Source organism: Myotis brandtii, unplaced genomic scaffold (genome assembly GCF_000412655.1).
Source record: "Myotis brandtii unplaced genomic scaffold, ASM41265v1 scaffold455, whole genome shotgun sequence".
Taxonomy (NCBI): domain Eukaryota; kingdom Metazoa; phylum Chordata; class Mammalia; order Chiroptera; family Vespertilionidae; genus Myotis; species Myotis brandtii.
Genome location: NW_005367384.1, coordinates 368,526 through 380,708, shown reverse-complemented (window position 1 = coordinate 380,708; position 12,183 = coordinate 368,526). Strand labels below are relative to the sequence as shown.

General features: G+C 46.7%; 1 protein-coding gene across 1 annotated transcript in view; it reads left to right on the top strand.

Moving 5' to 3' along the window:
- SVOPL (SVOP-like) overlaps positions 1–12,183 on the top strand; it is a 58,190-nt gene that overhangs the window by 13,890 nt on the left and 32,117 nt on the right. Inside the window, exons 6-10 of the mRNA XM_014546710.1 lie at positions 53–177; positions 3,588–3,651; positions 5,959–6,084; positions 7,112–7,240; positions 11,932–12,005. Of these exons, the coding sequence (XP_014402196.1) occupies positions 53–177; positions 3,588–3,651; positions 5,959–6,084; positions 7,112–7,240; positions 11,932–12,005 (518 nt within the window). The remainder of the gene's footprint in view (positions 1–52; positions 178–3,587; positions 3,652–5,958; positions 6,085–7,111; positions 7,241–11,931; positions 12,006–12,183) is intronic.

Below are 12,183 nucleotides of genomic sequence, written 5' to 3'. Positions count from 1 at the left end.
CTATCTTCTATGGAGGCAGGTCCCATTAATGACTTTCTTTTCGTTGCTTCAGATTTTGCTCATCTCGTTCCTGTGGGGAGCCTACTTCTCCTTGCTGACCTCTTTCTCTCCCTCGTACATCTGGTTTGTCTTCCTGCGGACGATGGTGGGCTGTGGCGTGTCTGGCCATTCACAAGGGTAAAGACTTCACCTAGAGGACCCCTAGGGATGGATATGGAGATAGATTATATATATATCCATATACATCCACACTGACACAGACACTGTGCTTAATAGAGTAATACCATCAATAAGTTGCAAATTTATTGACTTCACTTGTGCTAATTATTTTTGAACTTTTTGTTTTTAAGTGATGGCATCTTATTTTATTAGTTGCTATTGGCTCGTCAAAACGATGTTTGATGGTCAGGCTAGCAGACTGCTGGATTAAGCGTGTGTTAACTTTATGTTCCTAAGGTTGCTCATTTTTTAGATAAATATTATTTAGTTAAGACTAAATGCTCAACAAAGAGTGGCATATGAGTTCAGAAACAAAAATGTCCACCTAAACACAACCTATGCATTTCTTGAATTTGTTGGAAGAGTTTAGTTTGACCATAAGCACCTGGGACATTTAGGAATGACCATTTAAAAGTGCCATTGCCCTATAATTTAAGACTTTGTCAAATGAATTTGCAGAGCTGGGCGTGCGGTACTGAAAGATACCCTTGGATGAGTGTGCAGTATCGTGTGTGTGTGTGTGTGTGTGTGTGTGTGTGTGTGTGTGTGTGTGTGTGTGTGAGAGAGAGGGGTGATGCTAAATTTTCAGCAATTTGGGAGCCTCCCTTAAATTAACAGGGCCTCTCAGGCTATTCTCTCCTGGGTGCCTGGGAACAAGTGCCCTTAGAATATATTAGGAGTCTTCAAAGCACCTAATTGTTACCTTAATGTGTTAGGGAAGGAATTGTTCTTCCCTGGGGCATGAGTTAAACACCACTTGTGCTTCAGAGCCTGGAGGAGTAAAGTTAGTAAAATTTTAAAGCATCCCTCAGAGGACGCCCAATAAATGCGCACGTTAAAAACTAAGCCCTTGCTAATAACTGCAATAGAGAAGAACAATTAGAAAGCTGATGGGATATGAGTTCATATATTCTTCTATTCACAGAATGAAGACATACTTAATTAGAAACTGTGCTTTGACTGTCATTATTAGTCCAGGGAACTACCTGCTCTTGGTTGTATTTTAGTTTCCAAAGTATGTTTTAGAAAAGCAAATCAGACTTGGGAAGACATATTTCCAACATTTCTCTCAGCAAAAGAGATTGGCTAATGCCTCTTAAATAGTAAGAGGTAACTGAAAATTCAATAACTTTGACTTCCAATAATGTTGGGCATAAAAGTGTTCATATAGCATCAGGAATAAAAATGTAAAGAGAAGAGCAGTCTTTATGTTTAACTTCTTGTTTTCTTATGTGGATGTTAGCTGTATTAATCTAAAAATAAAAAAGCCACAGTGACAGGCAACAAGTGCTCATTTGAGCCAAGAAAATAGGAATTCAGGAAGCACCGATCCCAGCAAAAACCCAGGGTTCCGATCGGGAGCTGAAGGGGAAGGGGAATTATTACGTGACTAGAAGGAAGGCATTTCTATGGCTGCAGATAGGCTAAGGAAGGCATTTCCACAGGTGCAGACAAGTTGACACGGTGACGAATTCTGAAGAATGACTTTAATGTTCTGCTTTCCTGTTGTCTTTGCAAGCAGTTGTTTGGAACACAGTGCTGCTTCAGGCACAGTCCAAAGGTCATTTTGTCCATTTTTAACATTCCAGAGGTTTGAGAAGTAAGACATGCAAGGTGGTTGTCTGGGATGTCAGCTCCAACTCCATTTTGTTTGTTTTTTTGTTTGTTATCAGAGATGGTATTTTTTTCCATTGATTTTTAGAGAGCGTGGGAAGAAAGGAGGGAAGGAGGGAGGAAGGGAGAGAGAGAGAGGGAGAGAGAGAGAGAAACATTGATGTGAGAGAGACACATCGATTGTTTGACTCCCGCATGTGCCCCAACCAACAATCAGGTGTGTGCTCTTGACCAGGAATTGAACTCTCGGCCCTTGGGTGCACGGGCCAGTGCTCTAACCACTGAGCAGCAGAAGCCAGGACTCCAACTCTATTTGGAAGTGGCTTCGTTTGTGTTATTTTTACAGCTGTAACAATTATATTTTGATGTATGATTGTCTAGGAAACTCTTCTGTTTTCCTTCAATGCTTACACTCACTTATTCTGACAATACTTCACTTCTGACCCCAGCTGTGTGGATTTTTCCCACACCAGCAAGTCTCTGGCGCCAGCTGGATGCCCTACAATCCATTCTGACGCTAACCAGAGTTCGTGCGGTTCCCACAGATTAAAGGCCCAGTTCCACAAGACCCCCCACTTGACATACCACGTGCAAGTAGCAGGTCCCCAGCGTACCCACAGCTGCTGGCTGACTCGGCTGCGAACTGGAAGTTCCCGCAAACCCCTTCTCAGGTTTGAGAATTTGCTGGCAGAACCCAGGAAAGCAGTTTACTTACTATCGCAAGGGGATTATTTATTACAAAGGCTATTTCATAGGATGCAAATGAACAGCCAGATGAAGACATACCCAGGGCAGGGTCCTGGAGGGCCCCGAGTCCGGGAGCCTCCATCCCTGTGGAGCTGGGTGCCCCACCCTCCCGCACACGGCTGTGCTCAGCAACCTGACAATCTCTGAACGCCGCACTGCAGAGATTTTTATGGAGGCATCACTGTGTCGGCGTGACTGAGGATGGACCCCCTTGGGGGCAGCACCGAGCATTCCAACTCTCTAATCGTGGCTTAGTCTTTCCAGTGGCCAGTGGCCAGCCCTCCTTGCGGAGCCTGAGAGCTCCTCAGCAGAACAAGCGACGGCCCTACTGAGGCAGGAAAGTGGAATAGGGAACAGAGGCCCGAGGCTCTCCCTCCCCTTCTCCCTTTTGGCTGGAACATCACCGACATGACCTTCACTGACCACCTGTTCCCCCTCCCCCCTATCCCCTCCCCAATGTCCTGGTTGGGAGAACCAAAAGGAAATCACTATCCAGGGAGGAGAGACAAGGATGAGCCGTGAGACGGTCACCCCACCAGCGTCAGAAGCAGAGGACCACCCTCTCCCCACCTCGCCCGCGTTTAATAAAAACCTCCCACCCAGACGCCCCGGGGTGTCTCATTCTCCAAGGTCACCACTCTCACTTCTCAAGCAAGTACTATCACTGAGTAAATGCACTGCGCTTTGCCAAATCTCCCTGTCACGCTCTGGAATTCCTTCTTGTTCGGTGACAAGGACCTGGATCCGGTTGAGGCCTCTGTTTGGCCTCCCGGGTGCTGCCCAGCATCACTGTCACCCAGGACATTACAGGGTTTTAGGAGCGTCCTCGGTGTCAGGAGCCCAAAGACGCACTCTTTGAGAACAATAGACACACGCCTTACCATTTCCCAGGATGGATGTCCATGTTGTCTCAGTCTTTATCTCTGTGACAAGAAAAATTGTAACTGTTCAAATGAGTTATTTGGTCTTATAAAAACAAAATTATGTTTTCTCCCCTTCCTGTGTAGGCTGATCATAAAGGCGGAATTTTTGCCCACGAAATACCGAGGCTACATGCTCCCCTTGTCCCAGGTAAGGTAAATGGGGACTCTCTCCAGCCTCTTGCACCTAGAGAACACGGGGTTCCAGGTGTCCTTCTGGCTGGTTGGCTGCTCTTAGAGGAGGTCCTCTGTCTGTGGCTTGGAATGCGGGGCGCAGAGGCCCCGTTCCGAGGTTTCCTGAGCCAGGACTCTGTCACCCGCATTTAGAGCGCAGCACCCCCGTCCTCCCCAGCCGGAAACACTGCAATGGCTGATCTCACGGAGTGACAGGAGCCCAGGAGCGCATCTGGAATGAACTTTCTCTAATCCCCCCCCCCCCCCCCCCCCCGCCCCAGGATACTAGTGTCTGCAAGTCTGTCACTGACCCCTGCCTGTGGGACCAGGCCATGCTGCAACCTCCCTGATGAGCCATTTGTCCTGGGAGAGGATTGGGATGCTCTCCAGCCCCTCAGGCCCTGCCAGCCACTGATGAGAGGCCACGGCAACCTAGGTGCCCTGGTCCCGCCTTGGATGCCATCCTTGTCCAAAAGCGCTGACCTTTCAGAGGTCCCAGGAAAAAGACAGCAATAAAGTAGTAGGATACTGCTTTTAAATTACTTTGAATTTTTCTGATACTAAATTTAGGTAAGAACAACAACAACAAATTAGAAACCTAACAAACGATTGTAACTGTTCAAATGAGTTATTTGGTCTTATAAAAACAAAATTATGTTTTCTCCCCTTCCTGTGTAGGCTGATCATAAAGATGGAATAATTCTTTACATCCCCCGCCCCCCCAGATTTCTTCCTCTGATCTTTGTTGAGGTGGACACACACATTTTTAATACTCAGGGGTTGGGGTTTACATTTAACATTATTTCATTGGTTGCTTCTTGCACCTGCCACTCAGTCCTTAGCATGCTTCCTGGTTATGTATTCTCCTTGCTTGTCTTATTTTCCAGGTCTCCTTGGGTCATCTAATTTACGCCAATGTTTTTAGCTATCGATGTGCATATGACCCCCCAAAATCTTTATCTACCACCAGGAGCGCCTCCTTGAATTTCTGACCCAGGTGACCAGTTACCTGATAGCAACTTGAATATCCTACATGTTCCTCAAATACAACAGTCATAGAACTAATCTCTTCTTCTTCCTCTGAAGACTCTTATTTATTTTCAGTTAATAGCAAATCTACCTCTTCAGTCATCTGAGCCACAAACTCAAGAACCATCCCTGGCCCCTCCCTTCCCCTCACTTCCATCCAATGAATTACCAAGCCCTACTGGTCCATCCCCTATAACGGGCCCTCAACCACAGTGCCCATCAGTCCTGTCCCCTTGGCCTCCAAAATGTGTGTCATATCCATGAGTTAAACATTTTTTTGCCATCTCATTGTTAGAATCCTTTTCAATGCCACATCACCTGTCCCCTGGCCCACTGCAGTGGTTTGTTACAGCCCTTCATACCCATTGTCTCTTCAGAAAGGTTGTCCCTAACGGATCACGCAAGTCTCCATCCCATTACTATTATTTTTTTGTACCTTGTCACTTTCAGAAATAATCTTGTTTGCATGTTTGTAGTAGAATTCCTTGGTGATGAAATAGTCACCCCTAAGTAGTCCCTCAAGGAATCTTTTATGATATTATCCTCTCTCCATCTCTGTGAGGTGGAATGGAATTATCGTTTATTCTCCATCTTCCAGAGTGGAAATAATGTTCAGGCTGAACATTCAGAATTATCCTAATTCCCGACCAATGGGGCCTGGTGGTAATTGGCGGCCATGTTACTCATTGATATAAAATGATCTCCAAGTTATATATTTAGTGTGACAAGCAAAGTGTAAGCATTAGTTATACTACGTGACCATTTGTGAAAAAAGAGAAGAGCACAACACTATACTCTTATTAGCTTGTATATATTTAGAACAGCTTTAGGAATATGCAACAAACCGAACACAGGTTCTTTCCGAGGAGAGAAATTGGTGGCAGGGAAGGAGGAGAAGAAAACCTTTTTTAGAGTGTTCCCCTTTGTACCCTGAGTTCTGAACCAGTGAATTATTTACTTGAAAAAATAAAAGCCAGTGTCTGGGGTCCCAGATCTTTAAAACGTTGGTGACGTTATTGACCCTCTGCCTATGAGTCCCCCCCGCCCTCAGGCTATCAAACAAAGCCACGAGCAGTGAAGTCCCTGCCCCCAGTCAGCCAGGCCCTGAGTGGAACCGGAATGTGGGCTCCTCAGTCAAAGACCCTCTCTCCATCTCACCCTCTTCCATCGGTAAAATGCTGGGCGGGGCCGCTCCGGAGGAGGAAGTCTGGAGCAGGTTTGAGAGGAGGGACTTCATCTTCCATTCTTGCCCCAGGTTTTCTGGCTCGCTGGCTCCCTGCTCATCATCGGCCTGGCCTCTGTGGTCATCCCCACCATCGGGTGGCGCTGGCTCATCCGCATCGCCTCCATTCCTGGCATCGTCCTCATCTTGGCCTTCAAGGTGAGGAAGCTCACTGGGCTCCCTCCCTCCCTCCAGGGGTCCAGTGGCCTTCTGGTCCCCTGCCCACCTCCTTCCTTTATTTAAGTATCCATCTCAGTAAGCTTGGTGGAAAGGGCTAATGTGCAAGGCCCTTCTGAAGGTGTGAACGCACAGAATGTGTCTAGGGGAGAGCAGGTAGGCTGGGTGGCTGGGGTGAGGGGTGCTGGGGGAGGCTGGGGAGACAGGCCTGTCCAGCTTAGGAAGGGCCTCGCAGGCCAGGGTTCTGGGGGTGTGAGAGGGGTTCTGTGCTGGGAAGCTGGCTCAGGGCTGGGTGGAGCCCGGGCAGCAGAGGGCAGAAAGGCAGTTAGAAAGTGTCAGGACGCTCCCGGTGGGAGATGAGGAGGGCCCGAGCTGCCCATTGGCTGTGGGAATGGGGAGCGAGGTGCTGCCTGGGGCGATGTTCTCCTGAGGAAGCACCAACAGCCTGGACGAGGCCTGAGGCACGAGGGGCAGGGAGCAGCCACGTTGATTCTCCAGGTCCCAGCTTCAGTGGAGACCTGTGCTGTTGCCGAGTGTGGTGCTCAGAGTACTCACCCATCAGGGGGGTTGGGACCTCGACATTCAGGAGGCCCTGTGGGTGCTGGCGGCGCCGTCTGCAGTGATCTGTTGCATGGTGGGGAGGTCTTGGGATTCCTGCAGAGGCCTGGGGTGGCAGAGCAGTGACGGGGCCCTGGGGGCCTCGGGGAGGGGGTATTTACCAACTAGACAAGAATTTCATTGTATTAACAAGTCTGCTGAGCCAAGTTGGTATGAAGTTTGGTGTCAGCCGCTGTTGTCTAAGATGACACCCTGGTAAGGAGAATGCAACCTTTTTTGTTCCAAGTCAACCTGGGATGCAAGAGTGTGCCTGCGTGTTGTGTGCCTTTGCGCTGGCCACACCCTCTCCGCCACTGGAAACTGGGGCGGTGTAGTTAGTACATGGAGGTGACAGTCGTGTCCCTGGGTTCATAGCAGCTGCGCTCTCCTGTTCTTTGTCGTCTGTGCCCAGTTCATCCCTGAATCTGCTCGGTTCAATGTCTCCACCGGGAACACGCAGGCGGCCCTGGCTACGCTGCAACACATCGCCAGGATGAACCGCTCGGCCATGCCCGAGGGGCAGCTGGGGGAGCCCATCCTGGTGAGTGCCCAGAGGGAGGTCTTCTCCCCGCGTGGGGACCACCCGGAAATCCCCTTAGTCGTGTAAGGCCAGCGGGAAGGGGGCCGTAGCTCTCCAGTCCTGCCCCAGGAGGGAACAGCGACAAGAGCGGAGTAGATGGGACTGGATCCAGCTCTGGTCAGTTACCTACCTCCACTTTTGTCATCAATAAAATGGGTATAATAACACCTACCTTGCCAAGGTAGTCACAGGATTGGCATCATTGTTTATAGGTGAGAGATGGATTTAACATTTAATTTTCTTGTACTGGCCTCGTCTTATTTTGATATCAGTTATAAACTTCATTAAATGATTTTTTAAAACACACCAAAATGTGGTGTTTAAATTCTACTGGTTCAGGGCTCTCAGGGAAATCTGCATTCATTCCACACACCAGCCCAGACCCCCGCTTCACCCCCTGCAGGTGGCTCAGGCCCAGGCTCCTGGAGGAGGTCACCCCACACCTTCCTCACCTCTCCCACCTTCTTCACCTTCCTCACCTCTCCTGCCTTCTTCAGCTGTCCTGCCACCTCAACAATAGTATCTACAAGACAGGAATGAACCTCATTGAATGTTTGCTAAAACTTGCCTACAAGGCACTTACACCTAATATTTATTTTGGAGTGAGTGGTAGGGGGAAGTTAGGGGGTAGTCGAAGGAGAAGTTTTAAAATCTAATTTAAATTTGCATAAGGATTAGAGTCTACTTACGTTTAATACTTTTAATTGAGTCGATTTGGGTAATGCATATATTGTAGAAAATTGTTCGCTTCATCTAGGTTTTCAAATTTATTCATAGAAATTATTCCTAGTGTTCTCTTGTGAGTTTCCAAAAAAAAATCTGTGAGATTTTTTTCATTTTTTAATATCGTTTGTTTGTGCCTTTCTCTTTTTTCTTGGTCTGTCTCAGTAGAGGTTTGTCTGTTTTATTAAACTTCAAAGAGCAAGATTGCTTTTGGTTGTGCTCTCTTTATTGATTTTTTGGTGGACTCATTAGTTTCTCCTCTTGATTTTGCTTTCTTCCTCAGCTTTTTATGTTCTCCTAACTTTTAGCTTCTTGAGCTCAGTACTTTGCTTATTTATTTTCAGTCATTTTTTCATTTTAATCAACTATTTAGCTACATTTAGCAAGTTTTGTTACAGAGTAATTTTATTTTTATTTTGTAACTATTATGAGTTCTCTTTAACCAATGAGTTATCTGTTAATCTTTTTTAATTCTTTGTTTCTAATGTAATTGCTTTTTTGGTCAGAGGATATTATCAATTATTTGGGATTTATTGAGACTTTCCTTTTGTTCTCTATATAGTGTGTATATGTGTGTGTGTATATATATAATTGATTTCAAAGGAAAGGAGAGGGAGATAGAAACATCAGTGCTGAGAGAGAATCTTTGATAGGTTGTCTCCTGCACCCCACACTGGGGATCGAGCCCACAACCTGGATATGTGCCCTGACCGGGAATCGAACCATTACCTTCTGGTTCATAGGTCAATGCTCAACCCCTGAGCCACACCAGCTGGGCTACATAGCGACTTTTTATTAATGTTCTGTGTGTACTTCAAAAGGATGTTTTCTTAAATCCTATATAATAAAACCCTAATATGTAAATCAACTGAACAGCAGAACAACCAGTTGATATGATGCGCACTGACCAATAGGGGGCAGACGCTCAATGCAGGAGCTGCCCCCTGGTGGTCAGTGTGCTCCCACAGGGAGAGCGCTGCTCAGCCAGAAGCTGGATTCACAGCAGCTGAGCGCAGTGGCGGTGGCGGGAGCCTCTTCTGCCTCCACTACAGGCGGTGGTAAGGAGCGAGGGGTCCTGGACGGCGAGAGCCCCGGACTGCGAGAGGGATGTCTGACTGCCGGCTTAGGCCCAATCCCTGGTGGGAGTGGGCCTAAGCCGGCAGGTGAACATCCCCCAAGGTGTCCCAGACTGCAAGAGGGTGCAGGCTGGGCCACTAGTTAATTAATAAAAAAGAAAAAAATCCTGAGGTACTATTTGAAGAGTAGGTATTAGTAGGTATTAATCTACTATCTCTGTGTTACTCAGGCAGAGAGATAACACCCACCTTAGGAATGGGGATGGGTTGGATTGAAACAAGACTTAGTGTACTAAGGATGTGGAGAAGATATGGCTGACCTGCTTTTATTCACTTATTCTACAAATATTTATAAAAGCCTATTATGTGACAAACATTATGCTAGCTCTTGGGATCTAAATAAATAAAACACATGTCTTTCCTATCCCTAACAGAGAAAACCCACACATGTGCTCTCATTGACCATATATATATATTCTTCTGAGACCCCTTTCCTCAGCTTGTGGAGGCTGTCTTCTCCTTGTATCCTTACATCATCTTCTCTCTGTGTGTCTGTGTCCTGATCTCTTTTTATAAGGACATCAGTCATATTGGATTATGGTCCACCCGAATGACTTCCTTTTAACTTAATTACTTCTTTTAAGGCCTTATCTCTAGCCCTGGCTGGTGTGGCTCAGTTGGTTGTGTGTCCTCCCATGCACCTACAGCCAATCGATATTTTGTGCTCCCATTGATGTTTCTCTCTCCCCCTCTCCCTTCCTCTCTCTCTCTAAAAAAAAAAATCAATTAAAAAAAAAGCCTTATCTCCAAATACAGTCACATTCTAGGGGTTAGAACTTCAACATGGACTTTGGGGGACACGAGTCCCATAACAACCATCCTCCTCCTCCACCCCCTCTATATTCTCAGTACTCTCCATCCTCCACCCCCTCTTACATCCCTCTCCTTTCTCCTCCCCACTCCTTCCTTCCGCATTCCTTCTGTGCCTCCAGCTCGTACGTAGCCCATCCATCACGCCCATCAAATGATCTTGTCCTCCTCACTCATCTGTGGTGCAAGGCTCTGTGGCTGCAGAGATACAAGCAGTAGAGCCTGCCTTTTACAATCTGGTTAGAGAGAGGAGACTTACATAGGAAAGAATCAATAACAACGGAGCCAGACACTTAGAACCAGGTGAGCTGTGCAGGTGACTGGGTGCATGTAGGATCCGGGCAGAGAGGAGACTGTGAGGCACGGCAAGCCACCTTCAGGCATTGGTGAGGCATAAATTGAGCAATGAAAAGAGGGAAGAGGCCACCACAGGCAGGAGGAATGGTGTGAGCCGAGACCAGAGGCAGGGATGTGAGGTGGGTTTGGTTACGCGGCTGCTGTCAGAAGCCACGTGGAGGAGGCTGGGCAAGATGCTGTGGGCCGTGGAGCTTTGGCAGCTTCACTCCAGACACTGAGATGAAAGGCCTTGGGTCTATTTGAGGAAGGGCCACACCATGGATGCGCTGGATGAGTCCACCCATTTGGATTGTAGCCAAAGGTTCCTCACCCAATAACTTTATTAGGATAAAATTTATGACTCATTGGGATACTATAAGACTCAGCTTTTTGAATCTCCAACAAACTTGTGGAGGTAGGGGACCATAGTCATATCTAAACCAAGGGGAATAGCAGATAGTTAGATGGCCAGTGCTCAGGACTGGTGCTCTGGAGACCTGGATTCCGTGCTGGCTCTGCCTTCACACAGCTGTGTGATCTTGGGCAAGTCACTTAACCTCTCTGGGCTACACAATCTGTGTTGGACAAAGGGAAGATAGGACTAGATCAGAGGTTTTCAATGATGAGTAGCCAGAGCTCCAATATGTAAAGCTGATGGAGGTGAAGTGTCAGTTGCTTCACTCCACCCACAATAACCTCCAGGTCCCTGGAGCAAAAGACCTCTGAATTCCTTCAAGCTCTTTCTGTAGGCAGGTGTGGCTCAGTGGTTGAGCGTCGACCTAGGAACCGGGAGGTCACAGTTCGATTCCTGGTGGGGATGTGCGTGTGTGTGTGTGTGTGTGGTGGGGGGGTGGCCGATTGATAATTCTCTCTCATCGTTCATGTTTCTCTTTCCCTCTCCCTTTTTCTCTCTGAGATCAAAGAGAGAGAGAGAGAGAGAGAGAGAGAGAGAGAGAACAAAATCCAGACCACACTCCTGGTCTCTCTCTCTCGAGTCCTGTGATCCCAGGTCTATTTGTGAGAGAAGAGTAATTGGTTTTAGCTGAGAACCCCAAAGCTTTCCTAACTTTACATAAAATCCATGACTGTCAATATACTCATCCTCATTTATTTGTATGCAAAAGTATTTAATAGGTACTGACTGTGGCTAAGAACTTTTGCTAATTACCCTAAAGACACAAAAAGAAATCGGGTGTTCTACCCTCTTTTAAAATTTATGACTTTTTTTCTTATAAAAGCCCCAGACACTTTGTAAATGTTAGGTTTTTCATTTTAATGTTAATAATAAAGAATATCCCATCAGTTTTACGGTTGTTTTCATGTATCCTCCTATTTTCTACCACACCCCTCGCCAGCACCGGTGAGAAGAGGATGAGAAAGTGTTAATCATAAATTCCACAAGTTCGGGTACCTGCCAATGAAAACAGTGTGCAAAGTCTGATTGGCTGGGATGCATGTGTTAAAAGTGATTATGGGTTTGGGTGGGCTGTGCTCATAGGAATGCAGTGGTTATTTCACCTCCCCACATCCCATGTTGTCCTTGTTTTATAATATTTTGTTCATATTTAATATCTAAAATATTAGCGGCATCTTTGCTTGTCCTTAACCCACTGAATCTATTCTGTTTCCCTCTTTTCACTACCCTAGGATAAAAGAGGAAGGTTTGCAGACCTGTTGGATGCTAAATATTTGCGGACCACGTTACAGATCTGGGTCATATGGTAGGAATGTAGTTACTTCAGCCCTGGCTGATGGCTCATTGGTTGCAGTATCTTCTTGTGCACCAAAGGTTGCAGGTTCGATTCCTGGTCAGGGCACATATAGAAGACAACCAACCAATGTTTCTTTCTCTCTCTCTCTCTCTCTCTCAAAAAAAGTCAATTAAAAAACCTATCATAG